Source organism: Trachypithecus francoisi, unplaced genomic scaffold (assembly GCF_009764315.1).
Source record: "Trachypithecus francoisi isolate TF-2019V2 unplaced genomic scaffold, Tfra_2.0 Lachesis_group11, whole genome shotgun sequence".
NCBI lineage: Eukaryota > Metazoa > Chordata > Mammalia > Primates > Cercopithecidae > Trachypithecus > Trachypithecus francoisi.
In genome coordinates this window covers 31,574,577-31,601,953 of record NW_022681456.1, presented here as the reverse complement: position 1 = coordinate 31,601,953, position 27,377 = coordinate 31,574,577, and the positions used below count along the sequence as shown (strand labels likewise).

General features: G+C 39.8%; 1 protein-coding gene across 3 annotated transcripts in view; it reads left to right on the top strand.

The window, feature by feature from the left end:
* The first annotated feature begins 1,882 nt into the window (after positions 1-1,882).
* CHPT1 (choline phosphotransferase 1) overlaps positions 1,883-27,377 on the top strand; it is a 32,339-nt gene continuing 6,844 nt past the window's right edge. For 2 of the 3 annotated variants that reach the window (XR_004439650.1, XM_033220888.1), the window contains exons 1-6: positions 1,883-2,971; positions 17,593-17,740; positions 18,014-18,155; positions 20,201-20,285; positions 23,901-24,032; positions 26,975-27,133. Coding sequence is in view for 2 of the 3 variants with exons in the window: in XM_033220888.1 (XP_033076779.1) it covers positions 2,699-2,971; positions 17,593-17,740; positions 18,014-18,155; positions 20,201-20,285; positions 23,901-24,032; positions 26,975-27,133 (939 nt within the window). In the remaining variant the exon portion in view is untranslated. The remainder of the gene's footprint in view (positions 2,972-17,592; positions 17,741-18,013; positions 18,156-20,200; positions 20,286-23,900; positions 24,033-26,974; positions 27,134-27,377) is intronic. The other variant, XM_033220889.1, reaches the window with a different exon arrangement.

Here is a 27,377-nt window from a genome sequence, read left to right as displayed (position 1 = left end):
GGCAGACTAATGAAATGGAAGAAGACTGTGTCTCTGACACCATCGAGCTGCGATGTAGCCCTACCATGCCTACCCAGACATCAGTGTTGGAAAACTAAACTTCTATTCCATTTAGGCTGCTGTAGTTTGCTTAGCTGTAGTCTAAAAAGTTACCAATACCTTTGAAACTTGCCTACAATTGCATTTCCCTTCTTTCTATCAGGAGTAACCACTATCAGGATTATACTTATAATTCTTTCCCTTTTCTTCATAACTTTACCACATGGGAGCTGCAAAGTACAGTTGCATGTTTTTGAAGTTTATATAAGTAAAATAATTCTGTGTGCATTTTGCCTATGACCTGCTGTTATGGACGGAATGGTATCCTGCCCCCGCTCCACCCCCAATTCATATGTTGAAGCCCTAATCCTCCACAATGTGATGGTATTTGGAGATGGAGCCTTTAGGATACTGGATATCATGAGGGTGGGGCCTTTATGATGGGATTAGTGCCTTTATAAGGACTTTATAAGGAGACACCAGAGAGCTTTCTCTCTTTCTCTGTCTGCCATGTGAGGACATAGAAAGTGGCCATCTGCAAGCCAGGAAGAGAGTCCTCACTAAGAAACACACTTTGACTTTGGACTTCCCAACCTCCAGAACTGTGAGAAATAAATTACTGTTGTCTAAGCTATTCAGTCTATGGCATTTTGTTATGATAATCCAAGCTGACTAATACATCTGCTTTTATTTTTTTCACTGAACATGTGCTTGTGCAATTCATTCATGTTCATAAGTGCACCCTGGAACACTACCATGTTCCAGGGCTTCTCCTATAGAAACTGAACATAGCCCAGTTGGATATTTTTTATTTTGATTGATTTTTAGGAGTTCTTTACATAATCTGGGTACTATTCATTGTGAGTTTTGAGGAAAATACCTTTTCCCAGTTTATGGCTTGTCTTTTCATTCTCTTGATGATGTCTTTTGATGTACATTAAAAATTATCTTTAATATAGTGAAATCTGCTAATCTGGAAAAGGACTTTTTCCTTGGACTGTTCATGGCATTGGTAAATTAAAAAGTAGGGACTGTCAAGTTCACTGCACACAAACCGGCATTATTAAAAATGGATCTCCATCATTCCATTTCCTTTCCTGCATTTGTCAGCATCGTTTTACACATTAAAGATGAGGAGGTACATATTCCTAAAACATATACGCTTGGTCTGTAGACACACTCATTGCTCTAAGGTAGTGGTTGCCATTTTTTTCCTTAAAGGGCCTAGTAAGACATATTCCAGGCTTTGCCAGCCATATGGTCTCTGTCACAACTGAATTCGGCTGCCCTTGTAGCATGAAGGCAGCCAAACAATATGTAAGGAATAAGCATGGCTTTACTTGTGGCACTGAACTTTGAATTTCATATAACTTCACATCACAAAATAGTATTCTTTGATTTTTTCCAATCATTTAAAACTGTCAAAACCATTCTTGGCTGGAGGGCTGTAGAAAAACAGGTGGTGGGCTGGGTCTGGCCCACAGGCAGCAGTTTGTGGACCCCTGTGCCAAGTGTTTGACTAAGCCGGTGAGGCAAACTGCACTCGCTGATAGAGGTTGCGCCACACAAGTGCCTTGGAAGCAATTTCTGGTTTGTCCTAGACCTTAGAGAGTGCGTGCAGATCAGAACCATGAAGTGAAGAGCAAAGCAAGAGACAGGCCTGTCTCAGGTTGTGCAACAGAACATGTTTATGACAGATGTCCCCTGTCCAAGTGAGCGCACTCTGAGATAAGGGACCCGTGACCTACCAATGCGTATGGCAAGCCAGCCTGTTCCCCCGTGCAGGGGGAGGACACTCCTGGGTTCCTGACCTCTATTCCAGGGAAGAGTATGTGTAAAAATATCCACCCTTGTTGGTATCAAATGCGCTGAAGAATATAGGTATTGGGATTTCAGCCATTGGGTCTCCTTGTTAGTGTTTCTCAGCCTTGATTTTCAGTTTCAAAACCTTGGTCTCTGAACCCGCAGTGAGGGGTCTCTAGGGCAAATACATAGCAGGGCCGCCTTCCTCCGTGCAGAAAGGGAGAATCGTGCTTACGTGTTTTACGAAGCGGGACAGATGGGGTCGTCACCCCGGTGACCCGAGACCTGCAGAACTGTGTTCTCACACGAAAACCTCCAGGCTCTGCGGGCAGCGCGGTCCTGCAGCGGTTGACATTGGGCGACAGGAGTCGTGTTCCCACCCCTAGGAGAGAAACCGGCTAGGTCGCGGTGCAGCCCGCGAGGAGACGACCTCAGGGCGTAATCCGACGCAGTGGGTTAAGAAATCAGACCTCAGGCGCAGTGCAGCCGGCCCCTGGGGAGTCAGGGACCTGGATCGCCGATAACAGGCTGCCGTTGGCGGGCGCCGAGGGTGACCCGCGAGCGCCGCGACCGCCTCCCCGCCCCTAGCCGGACCCCTCCGCCCCGCCCCCAGCCAGACCCCTCCCCGAGGCCCGGCCCCACCCGCGAGCCGCACCCGCGGCCCCACCGCTTCGGGGCTGGGGCCCCGGGACCCGGGCAGCCCGGCTTGACCTCGACCTCCGCCGTGCGGGCCCGACCGGTGAGTCCAGCCCGGCAGGCGCAGGCCCTGGCCGCCAGCCCCTCCCTCCGCCTCTCCCTGCCCCCAATACCAGGCGCGGGCTGCGCTCGGTGGCTGCGGCGGGGCCCGCAGGCGGCCATGGCGGCAGGCGCCGCGGCCAGGCCCGCGCCGCGCTGGCTGAGGGCGCTGAGCGAGCCGCTGAGCGCGGCGCAGCTGCGGCGACTGGAGGAGCACCGCTACAGCGCGGCGGGTGTCTCGCTGCTGGAGCCGCCGCTGCAGCTCTACTGGACCTGGCTGCTCCAGTGGATCCCACTCTGGATGGCCCCTAACTCCATCACCCTGCTCGGGCTCGCTGTCAACGTGGTCACCACGCTCGTGCTCATCTCCTACTGTCCCACGGCCACCGAGGAGGTAGGGCTGGCCGCTCGCCCGAGCCTGGCCCCAGATGCGCTGCAGGCGGGTCCCTGGAAGCGCCGGGGAAAGGGCAGACCCACGCGCAGCTGAGCCTCTCCCGGGTCCCGGAGGGGCTGACTGGCCTCTGTCCCCGGCGGGGCCCATCCCGGGCCGCCTGGAGACTGTCACGCCACTATCCCAGTCCCGTGACCATCCTGAGCCTTCCCTGGGCAGCGGAGGGGCTGTTAAGGTCACTGCCCCCGGGCCTGTGTCCCGCAGATCCTCCCTGCGGCCGCGGACCGGCCGGAGGGCGCCTGCCCAGCCGCTATCCCTTGGGCGCCAACCTGTGGGATGGACCCGCGTTCGGGTGCTTTGCACACTAGGGGCTGAACACCCCATCTCCGTCCTGCCTGGCACAGGAACTTGTGCCAAGCCCGAGACGCTCTTTGAATACTTTCATAACTGTTCGTTTCTGGAAGGTTGAGCTAGTGATCTTGAAATGACTGGTAACGCTGATCAAAGATAAGTTAAGAGGTAACTTCCTCTTTGCTTCATCGACTTTTTCAAGAAAAACAAACTGGAATATTATCAAGGCAAAATTTTTTTTTGTCATCACAACCTAGGGATTAAAAAAGCCCAACATTTTATCAGCAATAATTACATTTGACCTTTGTCCAAAATAAGGAGTAAATTTAGGCTTTGGATAGCTGTTCATCAGAAGCACCCTTTGGGTTGAGTGTGGAGAGATAGGGGGCAGAGTGGAGTTCACTCCCATGTATAGTTTATACTACGTGGGATAAATCTTACATTGCACATTCTATGACATTACTTTCTATTATCTGCTCCAAATAGTGAAGTCCCTTTATAATAATTTGAGTGTAGGCCTTGTGGAGGACTCATGGGGGTTGAGGTTGGATTAACAGAAATACAGTGGAAATATTTCATGCCCTCCATGCATGCATCCATTTTGTTGTTGTTTTTCAGACAGGGTTTTACTCTGTCACCCAGGCTGTAGTGCCGTGGCTCGATCTCAGCTCACAGCAACCTCCGCCTTCAGGGTTCAAGCCATTCTTCTGCCTCAGTCTTCCAAGTAGCTGGGATTACAGGCGCGCGCCACCACGGCCGACTAACTTTTGTATTTTTAGTAGATACAGGGTTTCACCATGTTGGCCAGGCTCATGCATCCTTTAAAAACAAAAATTTGATTGAACCTACATTTTGAAATATCTTGTCAATTGATCGATATGCTTATTATGTATTTCTTTTCTTTTTCTTTCTTTCTTTTGAGACAGAGTCTCGCTCTGTCACCCAGGCTGGAGAGCAGTGTGGTGATCTCAGCTCACTGCAACCTTTGCCTCCCCGGTTCAAGTGATTCCCTTGCCTCAGCCTCCTGAGTAGCTGGGACTACAGGCGCCTGCCACCATGGCCGGCTAATTTTTGTATTTTTAGTAGAGATGGGGTTTCACCATGTTGGCCAGGCTGGCCTCGAACCCCTGACCTCAAGTGATCCGCCTTCTTTGGCCTCCCAAAGTGCTGGGATTACAGGAGTGGTGAGCCACTGTGCCAGGCTTATTATATATTTATTAATAGACATTCCCATTGTCATTTGCCATTGCTATTCATTTACATATTACATATGAAAAGGTAAACTGCTTTAGTTTTTGGTTGTTTTGCTGCCTGTTTCTAGAATTTACCAGAGGGAGTGTATTAGAATGAAAGGATTGCTGGGTTGGAAGTGGAGGTCTCGGTTTCTAACTGACTTTTCCACCACAGACCTGCTGGGTCTGTGTTCCCATATATAAAATAGAAAATAATGCCTGCCAAAACAGCTTGACAAGGATGCAGTGAGGACCAAATGATATATATGCAGATAAATGTAAAAGATTGTGATGTGCCTAACAAATTAAAAATATTACTCAACACATTAAAAATATTACTGTTATTAGACCACATCCTGAAAACACATAATGAAATTTAGTTTTGATTGGGTCCAGATTTAGCTAACAGCATTTGGATGTTTCTGATATTGGCCAGTTAAGTTGTGGACTCTTCAATGTTATTATTAATTTAAGAAGCATTTGTTGAACACTTAGAAAGAGCAGGGCATACAAAAAAAGTCAAGACCTTCTGCTTAGGGAGGTAAATGGAGGCCTGATGGAAGAGGTACATGTATGATTAATTAGTTTTTAGGATCAGCCTCATGTGAAAAAAAAAAAAAGGGTGGAGGGTGGGGATTGGAGGCATTTAAAAATAAAGTGCAAAATCAAATGGCCCCAAAAGGGAAAATTAGAGTTAAAAACAAGAGTTTCTGAAATGTATGTCATTAGAACCTGCATATGCTTCTGAGTGACTGATGCAGGGAGGGGATATGCCATTACAGGATCCACATTGTTTGTTTGGTGAAAGCCCAGCAATAGTGTGAAGAGCATAGCAGTTTCTGGCTATTTTCCCTTAAGGTCATAGAACTAGCAAATGACTGGATCAGGTAGGATTCAGATCTAAGTTGGTATGACTTCAAAAATAAAAAGATCTTATGTTTTATATAATACAAATATGTAAAGTGCTTTTACATCCATGGTTGCATTTGTGTCTTGTATCAGCCAAAGAGGTTGGCAAGTTTTCCGCGCCCTGCAATGGCCTTCCTACCACCTCAATATTTCTTCTGTCCATCTATCTTAAAGTAACAGTAGTATATGTTTTCATAAGAGGAAATTGAAGCCCAGAGATGTTAAGTGACTTTCATGTGGCTTGAGACTTGTTTTCTGATTCTCAGACTTAAGAATTCTTAGTGCTTTTTCAGACTTGACAGATTGCTTTCAGAAAGGGTCAGAAAAAACACATAAGGTTTTTGGATTTAGATGCTTGGCCTTATCTATTCATATAGGCTTTAATACTGAGTGCATTAATAATAACATTTGATATGTTTTTAACTACAATGCTAATTTCTAGAACATGACTGGGGATAAAGGAAAACTAATAGAAAAGAAAGTTGTGATTAATATTTAGCTTCTGCAAACTGCTTTTCAAGCCATCATTTCTTTTAAGGAACTTTCTACTCCAGCCAAATTGAACTTCTTACTATAGCAAGGATTTTTCTCCTTCATATCCCTCTCTTTTCCCCTTCCTCTTCCTTTCTTCTGTACCAGTTATCCAACTATGTACCCATCTTTCAATACCCAATTCTAACACTATATCCTAATGAAAGTTATCTTCCTTTTCCTAAGTCAAATCTACCACTCTGAATTCCCACGATAATGACAATAATAACTGTTACCGGGTATTTACTGTGTATCAGAGATGACTTTAAGTCACTTTTATCCTATTATCTCATTGAATCCTCTCACAACCTTATGAATAAGGTGCTACTAATATCCTCATTTTATAGATGAGAAACTGAAGGAAAATTAACCTCTTCTAGAGTCACATACATTTAAGTGGGGGCCAGGATTCCAAGCCAGAAGCTATGCTTCCTTTGTAGGGCTTTATAGCTCTCCTGTGGATCTTCACCATTTTATTTTGGTTATCTGTGTCCTTATTGAGCAGGACAACCTACTGGATTTTAAGTTCAGACAGCAAGTGCTCATTCATTTGTATAATCTCTATAGCACAGTGCTTTACATCAAACAGATGCTTATAATTTTGCATCAAACAGATGCATGAATGAAATAACACAATGTAATGTCAAGAGATGATGTTTTTCAATCCTTATTCAGTTTTAGCTGTTCTTGGGTTAAATACCTAGCAGTTGTTTGGCCTTGGTAGTTTTAAGTAGAGTAAGCAAGTGTTAGGGTGAATGGAGAAAACAAGAACGTTGTCTCCTCACTTTGATGAAGCAGTTCTATCTGAACATCACCCTAAGTAGGTAGTCCCTGGCCCCCATTCCTTGGCTACCTAATCTTAAAATAGAATCACAGATTCTTAGAGTTTGGAAGGCCCTTAGAGATTATTTAATGCAATTCCTACATATATATATATGTATATATATATATATATTCCTACCCAGTGATTTGAATCTAGTTCTTCTAGCTCCAGCCTAGTAGCATTCTCTCCTACTAACTCCATGCACTTGTGTTTGACTGGTATAAACTCTTACTCCATTCTCTATTACATATCTGATTAAATGTTTCTGCCCTGTCTTTGTGATCTGTACATATAAATCCATGTGAGTGTCTTTATTAATAATATGTTTATAGCAGGAACAAGTGCCCAGCTTAAGGTCAGTTCAAAGGGCATTAATTAATGCATTTCTTGTGTTTATGATGATAAAGAGTTGAACTGAAAAGCAAGTATACCTGAGCATGCCAGAAACACCTTAAGAAATGGTTTATTCTCTGTTTAAATAACTCATATTTTAAACAGAGAATAAACCATTTCTTAAGGTTATCTTTGTACTAAATATTGTCTTTGTATTACATATTGAAGAGTTTTTTTGGGGGGGGAATAATAGAAAGAAAAGAAAATAACCTTTAGATTCCTACTCAGACTTTTTTTTTATAGGTTTGGTTTCTTTGAGATCTAGTATATTTCCTTTTTAATCACTCTTTTACTCCCACTTTTTTTAAACCAGCTCAGTAACTTTTCAAGCATCATTTATTAAGGCAGGACTCTTGTAAGGGCGTGACCTCTCTCATTAAAACAAAATGTAAACTCCAAATTTCCAGGAGATAGAAGCAGGGAGGGACTTAGGGTGAGGCAAGCCAGGTCTCAAAATTTAAGGAGGCCTTTGCAGGACCGTGAGAATGAATGTCTCCTTAACTTCTGCAGCCATGGTGTCTCCTTGCCTCACCCTTAGTCCCCTGCCTTCTAGAATGAGACTCTTCAGATAATGTGGAGGTAGCTTCCCTTGATTCCTATGGCTTCACTATACTTAATTCCTAAAGAATAAACTTGTTTCTCCTTTCAAATTCTGGTTCAAGTGTGGATAAAACATGGCATTGTGGTATTTAGAAGAAGCTTTAAATTTTCCCCCTGGTGCATTTGATTGGGGTATAAGGCTACAACCAGACCACTTGAGTTTTGTGAAGTTAAAGAACAGAACAGAAGCTACCCAGTACAATTGATGTGGATAATACATTTGGCCTCAGGGCAATTCTCTTCACACCCCTCGCTCTTTTTGTTCTCCTTAGCACAGTGACAGGCTGGCATTTTCAACAAGAACCCTAGTAAGTATTAAAGAAGAAAGAAAATCAAAATGATTCACACTAAATATAAAAATAAAGGCCACCTTTCAAAGTATAGATTTCTCAGGTCGTGAGAAAACCCCGTTGACCCTGAAGTGCTGGTTTAACTGCATTTATGTGCGATGTCTGTCTGGTTTCCTTTGCTGCAGCTTATAACCTGCCTAATTTCCTAAAAATGGATGTGCTCTTCTCAAATGCTGGTTCTTAAACTGAGCCAAGACCAAAGGTCTGGGTCAAAACCCAGTAAGTCCCTAGGGCCTTCCTGATTGGCTTGGCAGAGAATGATCTTACCTTTTCTGACCACCAAGGCTCCTCTGGAGCCTCCCCAGGTCTCAGGTGGGAACTCTCCCTCTGTCAACAAGGAAGCGCTCTGCCCATCACAGGCTACCAGTAAACAATGTCATAACCACATCTTAGGCACTTACTGGGTTAGAGCAGTTGCAGGAATGGAGCAATCAGTCATTTCTACTTCTTATGTCTTCCAGAGTCAGGTTAGCAGTCTATTAGAAACTCCATACATTCTCTTTTAAAAATCATAGAATCTCCTGTGACCCTTGGAATAATGAAATGAAAAAAAAAAAAATCTTAAGAGTCACCTGTCTGGGTAGAAAGTCTACCTTTAACAGCATACTAGCATTACATTTTTTTCACATATGCACAATGTGTCTTCTAATTTCCTTTCTTCCTACCTCTTAGAAATGCAGTTTCTATTTTCATGAAGAAAGAAGTCAATCAATATTTGGATAATTGAAATCTTCTTGTTACCAGCTGACCTAATGGTTATTGGTTATCTAATTCTCTTCTGCATAGATGTCAATTCATCCAAGGCCATTTCAAGCAAAGAGTTGTTTTTTTTTTGTTTGTTTGTTTTCAGTATAAAAATTTACATAATGAACATTGTATAGTTCCAATATTTCCTAGTTTGGGAAGATTTTTGCTTTTATATATTATCTATACTCAACTTTTATTTACTATTTTTCTTTACGTCAACTTTAAATCAACTCTCTTTTACAAACTTAGACTCTTACTCTGACTTAGTGTTGATAAAATCATAGATATGGTATGCTATTTTTCTTTTTTTTTGAGATGGAGTTTTGCTGTTGTTGCCCAGGCTGGAGTGCAATGGTGCAATCTTGGCTCACTGCTACCTCTGCCTCCTGGCTTCAAGTGATTCTCCTGCCTCAGCCTCCCAAGCAGCTGGGATTACAGGTGTGTGCCACCATGCCTGGCTAATTTTGTGTTTTTAGTAGAGATGGGGTTTGACTATATTGGTCAGGCTAGGCTCGAACTCCTGGCCTCAGGTGATCCAACCACCTCAGCCTCCCAAAGTGCTGGGATTACAGTCATGAGCCACCACACCTGGCCCTATTTTTCAAAATACATTAAATTTTTTCAAAATATATTAAAATAATTATAAATATTCAGATGAAAAGTTTACCTACAGATCACCTAAAATTATCTGATGGAGTATCAGTAATAACAGTAACAGTAACAAATACTGAGCTCCTTCCATATGCCCAGCACTTTTATAAACATTTTACATGTGATAAGTCATTTAATTTTCACAATGAGAGAGGAGCAATGATTATTACCATTTTCAAATGGAGAGACTAAGGCACTGTAAAGTAATTCATCCAACTCATTTAGCCAGTAAGTAGTAGAGCAAATGTGGGTGCAAGTAGAATCTAGAGTCTATGCCCCTAACCACTCTGCAAGAAAAACCTGGGGCATGTATTCTTCCCATTGCTTTTTTGTTTTGTTTGTTTGTTTTTGAGATAGGGTCTCACTTGACTCACTGCAACCTTGGCCTACTAGCCTCAAGTGAACCTCCCATCTCAGCCTCCCGAGTAGCTGGGATTACAGGCGTGTACCCCCATGCCCAGCTAATTTTTTTATTTTTAGTAGAGACGGGGTTTCACTATGTTGGCCAGCCTGGTCTTGAACTCCTGGCCTCAAGTGATCTGCCTGCCTCAGCCTTCCAAAGTGGTGGGATTACAGGTGTGAGCTACCACACCCAGCCTGATTTTCATCATCTATGTATTTAGCTCCTATAGAAGATTTTTAAAAATAGAATACGTGGCCAGGCACTGTGGCTCATGCCTGTAATCCCAGCACTTTGGGAGGCTTAGGTGGGTGGATCACGAGGTCCGGAGTTTGAGACCAGCCTGACCAACTGGTGAAACCTTGTCTCTACTAAAAACACAAAAACTAGCCAGGTGTGGTGGTGCACACCTGTAATCCCAGCTACTCAGGAGGCTGAGGCAGGAGAATCACTTGAACCTGGGAGGCGGAGGTTGCAGTGAGCCAAGATTGCACCACTGCACTCCAGCTTGGGTGACAGAGCGAGACTCTGTCTCAGAAAGAAAGAAAGAGAGAAAGAGAGAGAGAGAGAGAGAAAAGAAAGAAAAGAGAGAAAGAGAGAAAGGGAGAGAGAAAGAGAGAGGAAGAGAGAGGAAGAGAGATAAAGAAAATACGTGTCTCATGCCCATGAGAGGATTACATTCTAATATGAAAGACAGGGCCACATACAAATGAGATCACATCAATCTAGAGCTGAAACATACCTCAGAAACTATCTAGTCTACTATTTTCATTTAGAGAAGACCTAAGAAGATGTTCCAGAAAAATCAGTATTTTGAGGCTGTAAGTGAAATTTGTCCAGTGAGCTCAGTGGATCTCAGCATGAGGCTTTCATCAGATGCCAGTGTCATGCTCTTGGGCTTCCCAGGCTCCAGAGCCATGAGCCAAATGAGTCTTTTCTTTCTAAATTACCCAGTGTCTAGTATTCTGTTATAGCAACAGAAAATGGAGTTAGACAACTCTTATTTGAAAAAATGGGAGGCTATAATTATGAAACAATTAATGACTTATGTAGAATTACTTCCCTTGGTTAAATTAGATCTTTACTTCCAACTAAAGACGGTAATTTCAAAGCTTTGCTTTTTAAATTTGTTCTGCTGCCTGTGAAATCATTTAAAATCAAGGAAACTATACAACCGAAACAGTGCGTTGTTATAAAGCCATGAACATCATCCTTATGTAGTTCCTTATATTTGTATACCTGGGTACTAACCATCTAATGAGCATGTTTTGTACAACAGAAGGCCTATATATTTGCGAAGACTGCTTTAACCCTGAAAAATATTTGTAGAAGGTGTATTTTTAAGGGAGTAGGTAGGAATGGAATGATTGGAGATAGGTAGGTTTGTGTCCTTTGATTTCTCCCTTACTCCACTCTCCCTAGGTGGAGTAAGAAGTATATCAGGCAGTCCTTGAAGGAGGGAGCACATGAGTGCTTTGCTGAATTGGGTGAGAAGAGTGTTTAGAAAGGAAAAAGCCATGAAATAGTATGAAGTCATAAATAAACAAGAGGACTTTGTGGGTGGAATGGAGCTGGAGTATGAAGGTGGGTGATTGAGAGTTATGCTGTGAAGAGACTCATTAGTGAATAAAAGAGCTTGTGATCATTCTATATCTTTTACTTTTTCTAAGATTAGTTTAGGAGTGGCCAGAAGAGCTACTCCTAAACTCATGTGCTCCTTGATGTGCTCCTAAACTAAGCACGTGAAGGCCCTCCCCTAAATCTCCTGTAATACAAATAGAAAATTATTTTTGCACAAAGACCTTTATTGTCACACTCGGTCCATTAATTGAGGGATATTGGTTAAACATATATTCTGTGCCAGAGTAATGTTCTACAGTACTGGGAATGCAGGCGTGAGTGAGAAAGACACAATCCCTGCCCTCTCTGTGCTTTAATCAGTTCAGCCTTAGAAAATGAAATATCTGGCCGGGCGCGGTGGCTCAAGCCTGTAATCCCAGCACTTTGGGAGGCCGAGACGGGCGGATCACGAGGTCAGGAGATCGAGACCATCCTGGCTAACACGGTGAAACCCCGTCTCTACTAAAAATACAAAAACTAGCCGGGCGAGGTGGCGGGCGCCTGTAGTCCCAGCTACTCGGGAGGCTGAGGCAGGAGAATGGCGTAAACCCGGGAGGCGGAGCTTGCAGTGAGCTGAGATCCGGCCACTGCACTCCAGTCCGGGCGACAGAGCGAGACTCCGCCTCAAAAAAAAAAAAAAAAAAAAAAAAAAGAAAATGAAATATCTTAGGTGAGAGGGCAAGGAAAAGGGAAGAGTTAATTTTGGAGTTTTGGATTGGGTATGTGGGGGGCATGTGGCGTTGATTAGGGAGACAGAGATGAAAGTACTAGTGCTATTTCTCAGTGAGTCACAGGGTTGTGGGCAAGGAAGAAGAGAAGTAGATGCCTCCTCTCTCACCTCAATCTTTCTCCTTCAGTCATTGCGTACTTCTGTCTCTTAATATGGAAATGTTAAGATTCTCATACTTATGGGCCTTTTCCCAGAGAATGCAGAGAGCATCCAGGATTTTGTCAGAGGTGCAGTTCACCTCTGGATGTTTTCTGGAAAAGTAAATCATGTGTGAAATTGAATAAATTGATGGACTATCAGACTTGGTTTGCTTTTTTCCAGTATAAGCTTTGTGTCTTTGAGACTACGGTAGGAGTGTATAACTTTCTGGCTAGGAAGTTAGAAAAAAAGTGAGAATATGCAAACTATTTAATAGCTTTCACCTAGGAATGGAGGTGGTGACCAATGGAAAAGAGAAGATAGGTCTGGCTTCTGAGGCCTTGGGAAGATTGGGAAAACTTGGAAAGATTTGGGAAGAATTGGAAAAGGAGTGAATCAAATATTGGCAGATCATTGTGCCTTTCTGGGTTTTAAAGAAAGACTCTTGTGGCTGGCACTATTTCCTGTGGCTCACTGCCACTTGAAACTGTATTGTGTGAGGGGGAAAGTGCTTATGAGCAGGTTTGATGGAATAGGGAGTTTGTGAAGATTTCAGGCGAAGAGTTCCATTCAGTCTGTGTGGCCTGTGGTAGGATAAATCTCATCAAAGGGCAAGTTGGAAGACTCGATCTAGTTCCTGGACCCAGCCTAAGTGCTTGCCTTGATGTAAATTATCACTCCTCCGTATGTTTCACTTTCATCTTTAATAAAAAGAATATGATAATAACTGCCCTATCTTTGTGGATTTCTGTATTAATTGAAATAATACATTAGAAATGCCCTTTGTTAGCTGGGCGTGGTGGCTCATGCCTGTAATCCCAGCACTTTGGGAGGCTGAGGCAGGTGGATCACTTGAGGTCAGGAGTTGGAGACCAGCCTGAGCAACATGGCGAAACCCCATCTCCACCAAAAATACAAAAATTTAGCTGGGTGTGGTGGCGTGTGCCTGTAATCCCAGCTATTCGGTAGACTGAGGGGGAGGATCACTTGGGCCTGGGAGGCGGAGGTTGCAGTGAGCCAAGATCCTCCACTGTACTCCAGCCTGGGCAACAGAGGGAGACCCTGTCTCAAGAACACAAAAAAAGGAAAGAAAAGAAATGCCCTTTGTTATACTGTTTAAGATCACATTACCTTTGCAATATTATCTCTTGTAAATTACCTGTTCCAGGAACATGGATCTAGTCACTGACTCCAGTAAACCTTTTACTTTCAGGCAGAAACTTTGGTTTCTGCCTAGACTTCCTCTCTTCCCTGTTTAAATTCCCAGTCTCTCCCTATTTAAACGCCTCTAGTATCCTAATGAAGTACTTTTAAACTGTTGAACAGTCTTTATTTCCCTTTTCTAAATGAAGAGCGGGATATAATTTGGGGCAGAGTCACCACCATGTGGTGTAAGGGTTAATCAAATTTATTTCAGTATGAAGTTCTGTTAATACCTGACCATTAGACCTGCCTGCAGCTAGTTTCTCAGATCAGAGGTCGGAATTAAGTTTTAAATGTTGACTTTTAGAGTTCTCCTTGAGAAGCTCCAGATTTTCAGTATAAAGAGTTACATAGAGAAATGGAAGATCCCTCTGACATTTTGTCATTACAGAAATTTTGATAACTTCAACTTCCAATTTTACATATGTTTGACGTGTAACTTTGCTTTTCTTTGATCATCAAAATTAAAAACAATTTCTCATAGTAGAAAAAATGGGTAAGAATTTGCTAGTTTGATATGGTCAACTAATTTTTGACAAGGGCACCAAGAGGACACAATGGGGAAAGGATAGTCTGTTCAATAAATGATGCTGGGAAAATGATTTCCATAGGCCAAAAGAATGAAATTGGACCTTGTGTTACACTGTATACAAAAATAAACACAAAATGATAAAATACCTAAATATAAGAACACAAACTATAAAACCATACCCAAAGGAAATGAAATCACTACCTTAAAAAGATATTTGCACTCCCATGATTGCTGTGATATTATTCACAATAGCCAAAATACAGAAACAGCCTAAGTGTCTGTTAACCTATGAATGGAAAAAGAAACTGTAGTATACACAATGGAATATTATTGAGCCTTAAAGAACAAAATCTTGCCATTTACCACAACATGGATGAGCCTGGGAGACATTATGCTAAGTGAAATAAGACAGACACAGAAAGAGAAATATTGTGTGATCTTAATCTCACTTATATACAGAATCTGAAAAAAAAAAAAAAATTCAGAGATAGAGAAACTGGTTATCAAGAGCAGAGGGGCATAAAGGGGAGGAAATGGGAAGAAGCAGGTCAAAAGAAACAACATTACAGCTTTAGAAGATAAGCAAGGGTGGCTCAAGCCTGTAATCCCAGCACTTTGGGAGGCCGAGACAGGCGGATCACGAGATCAGGAGATCGAGACCATCCTGGCTAACACGGTGAAACCCCGTTTCTACTAAAAAAATACAAAAAACTAGCCGGGCGAGGTGGCGGGCGCCTGTAGTCCCAGCTACTCGGGAGGCTGAGGCAGGAGAATGGCGTGAACCCGGGAGGCGGAGCTTGCAGTGAGCTGAGATCTGGCCACTGCACTCCAGCCTGGGAGACAGAGCGAGACTCGTCTCAAAAAAAAAAAAAAAAAAAAAAAAAGAAGATGAGCAGGTCTAGAGATCTGATGTACAACCTGAGAGGTATAGGTTAAAAAAAAAATTGAACTGTAAAATGAATAGATTTTAGCTGCTCTTGCCACAAAAACAAAAACATGGGTAACTATGTGAGATTATGGATATGTTAATTTGCTTCAGTTTAGTACCGTTTCCATCTATCTATATATCCCATAACATCATATTGTATACATAATAAAATTTATCTTTAAAAAAGAATTGACTAGTTGAAAAGAATTTACTAGGTTAACAGAATTGTTCTCTGCAAGACACTTTGGGATTCTTTCGAAAGATTCTAGGTGGGATGTGTTGTTTTTCATTTTTGTACTGTCATGATGACTGCTCAGTTTTCTGTTTGCCCTTTCTTAAATTGTTTCATAGTTTCCAATATAAACTTTTAAGAACATGCTCATTGGAACTGAATATGATATTTTATTTGTTTTATTTTTTGAGACAGGGTCTTGCTGTGTCACCCAGGCTGGAGTGCAGTGGCACTATCACTGCTCACTGCAGCTTCGACTTCCCCAGGCTTGGGTGATCCTCCCACCTCAGCCTCCTGAGTAGCTGGGACTACAAGTGTACGCCACCACACCAGGCTAATTTTTATATCTTTTCTAGAGATGGGGTTCACTGTGTTGCCCAGGCTGGTCTTGAACTCCTGGGTTTAAGCAATACACCCACCTTGGCCTCCCAAAGTGCTAGGATTATAGGTGTGAACCACCGCACCTGGCCTGTGATTTTCTCCTTATTACTAGTTTTCATTGGTTTGATTATGATGTGCCTTGATGGGTTTTTAAAAAACACTTATTCTGTTTGGGGTTTGTTGAGCTTCTTGGACATGTGGGTGTATAGATTTCATCAACTTTAGACATTTTCATCCTTTATTTCTTCTTTTATTTTTCATGCCCCATCTGCTCTTTTCTCTTTCTTAAGACTCCAGTTACGTTATGTGCTAGACTGCTTTCTGTTGTCCCAGCACTCGCTGATGCACAGTTCAATTATTTTTAGTCCTTCTTCTTTCGTCATTTTGGGTAGTTTTCATTGGTAGTCCATTGGTACACGCTCATTGATCTTTTCTTCTGTGGTGTCTAATATGCTATTAATCTCACCCAGTTTATTTTACAATTCAAATATTGTATTTTTCATTTCTAGAGGTTTCACTTGAGTCTTTTCTTCCATTTCTGTTTATAATTTTCCTGTTTTCCTCTACTTTCTTGAACATGTGGAACATATTTATAATAACTATTTTAATGTCCTCATCTGCTAATTCTATTAACTTCTGTTCATATTGATTCTGATTGTATTCTGATTATACGGATTTTACTCCTAGTTGTCAATTATATTCTCCTGCTTCTTTGCATGACTGGTACTTTTTTACTGAATGCCAAACCTTGTGAATTTTACATTTGGGATACTAGATTTTTTCCTCTAAGATGTACTTTGTGCTGACTATAGTTAAGTTGCCAGGAATTACTTGGATCCTTTTGAGGCTGGATTTTAAGTTTCATTAGGGCTAGAAGCCTTCAGTCTATGGTTAATTTATGCCTGCTGGTAAGGCAGTACACTTCTGAGAACTTTACCCAATGCCCCAAGTATTAATGAGGCTTTCTGCTTTGCCTGGCGGGAACATGAATTTCCCAGCCTTGTATGAGCTTCGAGAATTATCTGACCTTCTACGTTGCAGTGCTTCCCTCCCTGGCCTTTGTTAGTTTCGTCTCATTCAGGCACAGGTGAGTTCTTAGCCGAAGACTGAAAGAAAGATACCCTTCTGTAAGACCTCCACAACTTGTGCTCCTCTCTGTGCAGCTCCATCCACTCAGGCACTCTGCCTCACAAATCCTAACTGCCTTGACCTTCCTGAACTTTGTGTTTCTCTTCAACACAGCAAGAACGCTGGGCTCTGTTCTGGTTATGGGACCTGCACTGTGGCCTGGAAACTGACCCTGGGAAGTTAGCTGGAGCAATCGCAGGGCTTATCTCATTTGTTTCCCTTCTGTCAGGGATCACAAGCCTGCACTGCTTGTAGTGTTTGAAAATTGTTGTTTTGTGTGTGTGTGTGTATATATATATATATATGATTGCCTCTCTAGTTATATAAGGTGGGAGAGTAAATCTAGTCCCTGATATTCCATTGTGAATGGAAGCAGAGGTCAGCAGTTGGCCCCTAAAGTCTTTTTTTCATAGCAAAAATTTAACTGAGTAATTTCAAACGTGTGGCATAATGCATAGTATTATATTAAAAGAGCCATGGATGTAGGAATCAAGATCAGGGTCCTAACCCTTGCTCAGTTGCTTAACTTTCTGTTTCTCACATTATGGAGTTCTGTGACCCTCTACCTAGATGACTTAAAGCAGCTAATTTCATTTCTCAATTTAATTCTCATCAGTAGAATGAGGGTTAGCAACGTTCTTTATAACACACTGGGGTGCTACAAAGTGTGAAGCCTTAGGTTGAGCTGTTTTCAAAAAGCTTATTATCACTTAACAATCTTTATTTTATTTACATTTTTTTATAGGCACCATACTGGACATACCTTTTATGTGCACTGGGACTTTTTATCTACCAGTCACTAGATGCCATTGATGGGAAACAAGCCAGAAGAACAAACTCTTGTTCTCCTTTAGGGGAGCTCTTTGACCATGGTTGTGACTCTCTTTCCACAGGTAAATTAGTGGAGTTTTTTTTTTTTTCTTATGATACCTTAAAAATAAAATGAACTGAGTTGTTTGAATGGTCAGTTTTTTGGATGGATATACATTTGGGAGCAAATTTATGGAGTTGTTTAAAAAGTATGTCAAGAATTCATTTTGATAAGTGTACTTTATTTTAATGCCGCTGATTATTTCCTTAGAACTCTGTATTTCTAAACAGCATAGGGCAATTATTTCATAAATTATTTTTAATTCTTAATGATTCTTAAACTTTGTTTCTTTCAGTATTTATGGCAGTGGGAGCTTCAATTGCCGCTCGCTTAGGAACTCATCCTGACTGGTTGTTTTTCTGCTCTTTTACTGGGATGTTTGTGTTTTATTGCGCTCATTGGCAGACCTATGTTTCAGGCGTGTTGAGATTTGGAAAGTAAGTATGTTTTTTAAGTTGTAAATTTAAAAACATAATTGAATTCATTTGCACAATCTGTTATGTCATTCACTGATAATAAGGAGAACAAAGCTTCAATCAGTAATTTAAATTAATTCGTTGGAGTACTCATAAATGCTACACCTTTAGTCTTTTAGGTATTCTGCATGTTATAAATAGTTACATTATTTGATAATAATTTTATTTTTCTTCTCCCCTTCTCCAACTTAATCACTAGCCCAAGTTTACAACAGAGAGGATTAAAAGAAAATTAAGGGACCCGGATAATATAGAAAAGGGATATGCAGTACTTAAATAAGCATTTGATTCATATAATAAAATAATGCAGTATGGAGTCTAAGGTCCTTTTTTGGTCGAATCTTCATGTGCACAAAAAGGGGACCCCCCTTGACAACAGTCTCTGAACTGTGGTAGGCAATTGCTGAGACAATGTAAAAGCACCTTGTAAATGTTAGTGCTAAACATTAGATAGTATTATCTGCCTCTGGTGCCTCTTTCTTAGAGACCAGGAAATAGCGCACAAAGCAGGAATGCTATTCTCTGTTCCTCTTTCTCATATAGCTCCCTCTTAGTCTGATCCTTTTAAGAACTTTGTCATTTGCTTATTTTTGGCTTTGGCTTCCCATGTCTACTGATTCTTTTTAGCCCCACTTTATTGCTGAAAAGGAGAAACAGTAGCTCTGAAAAAAATCTCTAATGATAAATGACAAACTATGGGTCATTTAGCAGAGGACAGGCTTCAGGCAGTTAATTCTAAATTATGGAATAATTGTATTTACCACCTATCAAGCACTTACATGTTTCAGGCATTGTACTAAGTGCTTCACAGGCATTATCTTATTTATTCCTTATATTTATCCCGTAAGGTGGGTATTACCTCCATCTAAAGACATTGGGGCATCCAGGCAGAGATGTAAAATATGAAAACAGATATAAAAATCTAGAGCTCAGGAAAAAACGTAGATTGGATATAAGGATTTAGAAGTCATTAGCATATAGATGGTAGTTTTAAGTATAGATAAAATTGTTCACAGACTATAAAATTTCAGATGAAATTCTGAAAGCATCATTTAAGATATGGATGAAGAGGCAGTCTAGAAGGAGCATGAGAAGAGCTCCAGCAAGGTAGAAAAATCAGGAGAGAACATGCAATAGATAAAAACACAGCAGAACTTTTCAAGAAAGAGGGTATGATCAGCATCTTAAATATTGTAAAGAAGTTATGCAAGATAATTAATGAAGTATACCCCTTAGATTTGTATCCTTTAATTGAAATTGGAAATTGAAGGTCAATTTACCTTAAACAATTTTAGTAGAATAATGGGGCCAAAAGTCAGGCTACAGTGAGTTAGGCAACAAACATGAAGAGAGAAGAAAATTACAAATGTTGACTAATTTTCGGTGAGCCTGTTCATTGAGCATAGGAGAGAGAATGACAGCTTCAGGGGAATATAGACTAGAGGGACTGATGCTGGTTGGTTAGTGGCTTTTTGAAAAATGTAAGCATATTTATTAGGGGGAAAATGCCTTTGGAAACTAAAAAAACTACAGTGACGATTAGTACCTCAATAAAGAAGACTATTGGGATTTTCCCTACTTTTTAAGTGAAACTGACCTGGGAGTGTTTAAATTTGCCTTAAATCATATGGTTGTTTTTATTATAATTTTTTCTATGTACACAAGTAGTGGGTAATCGTTGTAAAAAAAACTTCAGACTTTACAGGAGTACCTAAATTAGAAAATAAAAGTCTTCATAACTTCAGTGATAACTATTAGCAATTTGATATATGGTATACATATATCTTCCCTCTCCTTATACTGTTAACTCTGTGTGAGCACATGTTGTTCTGTAACCTTTTTAACTTAACAGTGTAGTCAGCTGATAATTCAATAATGGAAGTAAAGGTAAAAATAAACTAAGCCTACAGAGATTTTTACATCTTTGCTATTTAATACGTGATTAACCTCCATATTCAGAAATTTTATTTACAAACACCTTATCTATTTTTGTCCTTCCTCTTTAGAGTGGATGTAACTGAAATTCAGATAGCTTTAGTGATTGTCTTTGTATTGTCTGCATTTGGAGGAGCAACAATGTGGGACTATACGGTAAATCTGAATATTTAAATTTATATTTAAGTACTTTTCAAATTTTTAGGAAAAAGTATTGCATTGTTAATTTTCTTCAAAAATCCTTGGCATTGTATTTATTTTTTTCTTTTTTTATTGGTGTATTTAATATTTGTTCCATTTCTTAACTTTTTTTCTTCATTTTATAATGTGTATTATCCTATATACCTTACGGCATTTCCTCCTATGTATGAATATGTTGCCACATAGAAGAAAACAACCTCATTTCCCTAATACTAAATAAAACAAAAACAACAAAAAACACACATTGGAATAACTTTTTCCAGGGTGAAATAAAATAAATATTTTAAAAATAAGTCCAGTAAAATATTTTACATTTAAAACTTGTCACTCAATATTAGGAAAGTAGTTAATTTGCATTTTTATAATCTACTTTGAGGTGAAGATTCCCATACTAAGGAATGTTTTTATTTTCTGCCTGCTTGGTGACCTCAGTATTTTCATAAAAGTTGGCTCTTAGGAAGCCACTGTCATAAATTGAAGCTTTTTTGCAAAAGAACATTTCTGAAGAAACAATTATCCTGTTAGCACAACCTAAGTCCACCATACTGTCTAACTGACTCACACTTTCTGCTCATAGTGTTAAGAATAATAATAAGGATATCAATAGTCAACAACTAATAGTCATTCAATACTTATGTTCCTAAACATTTGCCATCAGTTTTATCTGCCCCTCCGAATAATCCTATGAAAATTGATATGATTATTATTATGCTTTATAAATAAGTCTTAGGGTGATTAAATAATTTGTCCAAGGCCACATGAGAAGTACTGGAGCTTGGAATTAAACAAAACTGATTCCAGACTGTATGTAATCACTAAGCTATATATCTAGTAAAAATAGTAAGTGATACAAGACTAAACATAGTTTTACTACATGATCAGCAGTTGCACCCCTTGTTATTTAACTAAATGATTTGAAAACTTATGTCCACACAAAAACGTGTACACAAATGTTTATAGCAGCTTTATTCATAATTGCCAAAATTTGAAAGCAGGCCGGGCGCGGTGGCTCAAGCCTGTAATCCCAGCACTTTGGGAGGCCGAGACAAGCGGATCACGAGGTCAGCAGATCGAGACCATCCTGGCTAACACGGTGAAACCCCGTCTCTACTAAAAAAATACAAAAAACTAGCCGGGCGAGATGGCGGGCGCCTGTAGTCCCAGCTACTCGGGAGGCTGAGGCAGGAGAATGGCGTGAACCCGGAAGGCGGAGCTTGCAGTGAGCTGAGATCTGGCCACTGCACTCCAGCCCGGGCAACAGAGCGAGACTCCACCTCAAAAAAAAAAAAAAAAAAAAAAAAAAAAAATTGAAAGCAACTAAGATGTCCTTCATCTTAGTTGGATACACTAATGCCAAAAAGAACTGAGCTATCAAGCCATGAAAAGAAGTTATGCGAGGAACTTATGGAGTTCCAAGAAGTTATGGAGGAACCTTAAATGTTTATTACTAAGAGAAAGAAGCCAATCTGAAAAGGCTGCATATTGTGTGATTCCAACTATATGACATTCTTTAAAAAGGCAAAATTATGGAGACAGTAAAAGGATCAGAAGTTACCATGGGTTGGAGGAGGAAGGGATGAATAGGTGAAGCACAGAGAATTTTTAGGGCAATAAAACTATTTTGCATGATACTAAATGGTGGCTACATGTCATTATACATTTGTCATAGCACATAGAATGTACAACGCCAAGATTGAACTCTCATGTAAACTATGAACTTTGGGTGATAATGATGTGTCAATGTAGGTTCACCAGTTGTAACAAATGTACCACTCTGGTGTAGGATGTTGTTGGCAGAAGGAGTGGCTATATACTTTTCCATTCAAATTTTGTTGCAAACCTAAAACCGCTCTAAAAAAATTAAGTCCATTAAAAACACGGTATGAGGCCAGGAGTTCAAGACCAGCCTGGGCAACTTAGCAAAACCTTGCCTCTATAAAAATTCTTTAAAATTTTAGCCAGGCATGGTGGCATACACCTGTAGTCCCAACTACTCAGGAGGCTGAGGCGGGAGGGTCGTTGAACCCAGGAGTCAAGGCTGCAGTGAGCCGTGATCATGCCACTAACTACACTCCTGCCTGAGTGACAGAGCAAGACCCTATCTCTTAAAACAAACAAACAAACAAACAAACAAAAAAATTCCCTGTAGCATTTAGTGTCAGAATTGCCAATTATCATTTGTCAGTAGGCTCCGAAATAGACTTTGGGCGTGTTTTTAAATAGTAGTGGTACATTCCCCAGTACATTCATATTCCCTCTCATCATGTAAGAGTAAATAGAATCAAGGATACACTACTATAGGCCCATACAAGATAACAGAGGGATGCTATGTGTTTTTTATAGTAACTGTTCAGGTTGTGCCTGTAAGAAGGTAAATGTACGGGTGGATCACCTGAGGTCGGGAGTTAAAGACCAGCCTGGCCAACATGGCAAAACCCTGTCTCTGCTAAAAATACAAAAATTAGCCAGGTGTGGTGGTGGGCACCTGTAATCCCAGCTACTCGGGAGGCTGAGGCAGGAGAATCACTTGAACCTGGGAGGCAGAGGTTGCAGTGAGCCAAGATCGCGCCATTGTACTCCAGCCCTGGGCGACAGGAGACTCCGTCTCAAAAAAATAAAAAATAAAAAAGAAGGTAAACGTAGACCTAGAAGCAGTTAGACAACTCTAGTTATTAAGTCAGGTGTGGTTGTCTTAAATCTGGAATTGAATCTTAAAATTGTTTCACTCAATGTTTTGGCGATATCATAGGAAGAAAACATACCTGCTTATTCTTACCAACAAGAATACTTACTTTTGATTCAGGTTTTCTAAATTTAATTATTAACCTGTAGTTTCCACAAATTTTGGTACATTATTTCAGTCTATTTTCTAAACATAGTAGCCTATAGCTTCTGGCAATTCATTGTTACTGTTTTTTAAATCCTTTGCTGCCTTTGGAAGTTTTCTTGAACAGCAGTTGACCAACAGGTAAATATATTGCTAGAGATTTAATCCTGGATATTAACTACACAGATTTTTTGCTTGCATACACATCATGATATTTGTTACATTTATGATGCAAATCATGGTGCCTCCCTTTCCTGTGATGCTACTTTTTAGAAGCTACTAAATTCAAGTGAACTATCCTTTTTCATGTTTAAGTCAGATGAAAGCTTATGACATTAAACATTTAATCATAGTTATGTAAACAGACTAAGCTGGTTTGGTGGATTCATTTTTCACTTATGAAGAAAGCATTTTCAAAAAAAAGTCACTTTAGGCTGGTCCAATGGTAGTTATCTCAGTTGATTGCTCACAGTCAGTTACAGGTCATACACCTTGTTTTTCTCTTTTCCCCCCTCACTACTGCACTTGACTACTCTAAAAAAAAAAATAAAAATTTAAAAACTAAAAAAAAAGTTAAATAAAAAAAGTTTTTAAGTTATTACTTTGGACTATATTCCAGAAGTTAAGGTTTGATCACAAGAAAAAGGACAGCTTATTGTATAGGGCTTATCATTGTTTCTTTATTATTTAATAAAAAACCAACATTCTGTTGTCTTAATTGTTTCTTTCTTCTACCCCTAAAGATTCCCATTCTAGAAATAAAATTGAAGATCCTTCCAGTTCTTGGATTTCTAGGTGGAGTAATATTTTCCTGTTCAAATTATTTCCATGTTATCCTCCATGGTGGTGTTGGCAAGAATGGATCCACTATAGCAGTAAGGCATTAATTTCATCATTCAGTATCAATTTTATGATAAATTTTCCTATCACCAGCTATAAAAAGATTAAAATATGCCAAAGTTCAAGAATGGGGAAGGAAACTAAGTATCTTAAATAATTCATTTTAGGCACATAGTACAAAAGCATTTTAAAAACAGTTTAAACTGATACTTTCCTCTTTCTACAGGCTTGCTCTGCATAGACTTTTCTGACATCTAGTTTCACTGCTGCACATAATTAAGCGTTGCCATTTGTTTTCCTGCATTTTTTGCGTTGAACTAATAGGGGAGAGGAGGTAGGGGAGAGAAGGAATGGTAGGGAATGTATGAGTTCCTGATTGAAGGCAGGAAAGTGGCCAGAGGTCAATGGTTTCACGTATGGGGCAATTTATTACTCATCAAGTAAATTTTATTGAAATTTCGCTGAAATATATTTAAAAGAACTAATATTTCAAAAGGTAAAATTTTAGCCTTAATTCTTAAGTGGGTATACTTTGTGCTTGTGTTCTTTACACCTTGCTCATGCAAGTATTAAATATAATGCTTTTGTATGTTTTCATACTTGTTTTTTAAAACTTCAGTAATTTTAAGTGGGCAAGAGTTGGAATTCCTGCAAACTTTTTAAACAAATATAACACCTATGTTTTTAAAAAGCCTACTGTCATTTTCAAGGTAGTTGAACAGAAGACGACAAATACTTAGTCCAGTGATACCATCTTATACCAAAACATTGTTAGAATGCCTTTTTTAGGGCTGGGCACAGTGGCTCATGCCTGTAATCCTAGCAATTTGGGAGGCCGAGGCAGGTGGATCACTTGAGGTCAGGAGTTCGAGACCAGCCTGGCCAACATGGTGTAACCCTGTCTCTACCAAAAATACAAAAAAATTAGCTGGGCATGGTGGCCCATGCTTTTGTAAATCCAACTAACTACTTGGGAGGCTAAGGCAGGAGAATTGCTTGAACCAGGAGGCGGCAGTTGCAGTTAACTGAGACAGTGCCACTGCACTCCAGCCTGGGTGACAGAGCGAGACTCTGTTTCAAAAGAAAAAAAAAAAAAAGAATGCCTTTTTAGGATTGCTTTAAACTATAGCATATTTACTTTAATTTCTTTTGTTGTATAGTTCAAAATGTCTATCCTTAAAGTCATTTGGAGCAAGGTCTAATAATAGTATTAAACATTAGATGTGGCATTAGATATAGCATTTTTAGTAAAAAAAAAAAAAAAAGTCTCTTTCAAGACTCGTAAATAGACTTTCGAGACAATTTCAAAGGGATCCTCATAATTGATAAATTATCAATGTTTATGAATACACTATATACATAATTCAAAAGCAAAGTATACAATTCATCTAGAAATATAAGTTCTGATATATTTGGAAAAGTTGTCAGTTTTTGAGGTGTTTTGTCAGTTGATCTCAGTATAGTACTGTGCTTAGGAATACATGTTGCTTGACTGTGGATGATAACATAGAACATTAGCTGGAACATTAAGTTCCATTGAAGAAAACAAGATTTAGTAATGATCATTGTCTACTCTAAAGAATATTTTCGGCTGGGTGCGATGGCTCACGCTTATAATCCCAGCACTTTGGGAGGCTGAGGCAGGCAGATAATGAGGTCAGGAGTTCTAGGCCAGTCTGGCCAACACAGTGAAACCCCGTCTCTACTAAAAATACAAAAATTAGCTGGGCTTAGTGGCGGATGCCTGTAATCCCAGCTACTCGGGAGGCTGAGGCAGGAGAACTGATTGAACCTGGGAGGCGGAGGTTGCAGTAAGACAAGATCATGCCACTGCTCTCCAGCCTGGGTGACAGAGCTAGACTCCATCTCAAAAAAAAATTTTTTTCATAAAAAAAACTGTTAGATGTTTGATGGATGACTTCAACACAAGTTAGGAAGTGGCTGGTTTCAAATATTTAAACTGGTATTTTTCCAACTTTTTTAGGAGCAGATTTTTTTTCTTGAATGAGATTTAAGAATCATAATATAAAGTGCTATTAGATTTGTATAATTTATTACTATACAGTGTCATATATGTAATTTTATAATATAGTATTACTGTAATTTTATAGTAAGTTCGAACTTAAAACATGTAAACTTAATAAACAAGAGTAAAGCTATTCTTGTAAACCCATTTAAATTGGTTATAGATTTAATAACCTCAATACCAAACTTATTTCAATATTTTGTTTAGGATAAGTAGTGCCGAGAGGATACTAATTCACACAGATAAAAATGTAAGGTCTGGATTTTACAATTTTACATAAAAGAACATTTGCAGTCTGAATGAAAAAAAAAAAAACAGGAGGTGGGGATGTTGGTGTAGAAAGAAACCAGGATAAGCTGGGTGCAGTGGCTCACACCTATAATCCCAGCACTCTGAGAAGCTGAGGCTGGGAGGATCGCTTGAGCCCGAGTTCGAGACTGGCTTGGGCAACATGGGGAAACCCTGTCTCTACTAAAAACACAAAAAAATTAGAAAAAAAATAAAAGAAAAGAAAATAGGAAAAAAGAAGGAAACCTGGATAGAACTAAACTATTCTTACTCTTCTTCATCAGTGATGTTTTGTAGAATTGGCAGAATAAGCTCTATTTCAGTATCTCCGCAAAAATATGTTAATTTGGCAATCCACATGTGGATGGCCTTCAACATAGTAAAAGTTGACATAGAATAAACTGCATTAATTTTTAGCCAGTTTAAAATGTGTGTAAATATCGAACTGGAATCAGACATCTGTAGCACTGTATTATGTCTCTGTCACCCTCAGGTTCTGTGAAAGCTTGAAAAGCACAACTCAGGTTTGTATACTCCTGTAGGCCATACACTACATCACACTGTTCTTTAGGGGTCTTGCACAAAATAGATGGTCAGAAAATGTCTACATTGTAATAAATGCAGTGTTAAAGTACAATACTGATTTTCTGCTTTATCTCTTAGGGCACCAGTGTCTTGTCACCTGGACTCCACATAGGACTAATTATTATACTGGCAATAATGATCTATAAAAAGTCAGCAACTGATGTGTTTGAAAAGCATCCTTGTCTTTATACCCTAATGTTTGGATGTGTCTTTGCTAAAGTCTCACAAAAATTAGTGGTAAGAAATTTTTATGATTTATGATATAAATAATATACTTAGTCCTCTAACACAAAGCTGGAAATTTCATAAAATGTATAGGTTTTCTTTTGTAGTGTCAAAATCATAATATTTGTGCTCCAAGCAAACTGTGATAGGAGTTATATTATATTCAGTTAAATTGTTTAGCTGTAGTTGTCATTTAGTTTTCTGATATCAAGAAATTTTAACATTGGAAACTTTAATAAGCTACCCAATCGTGAAT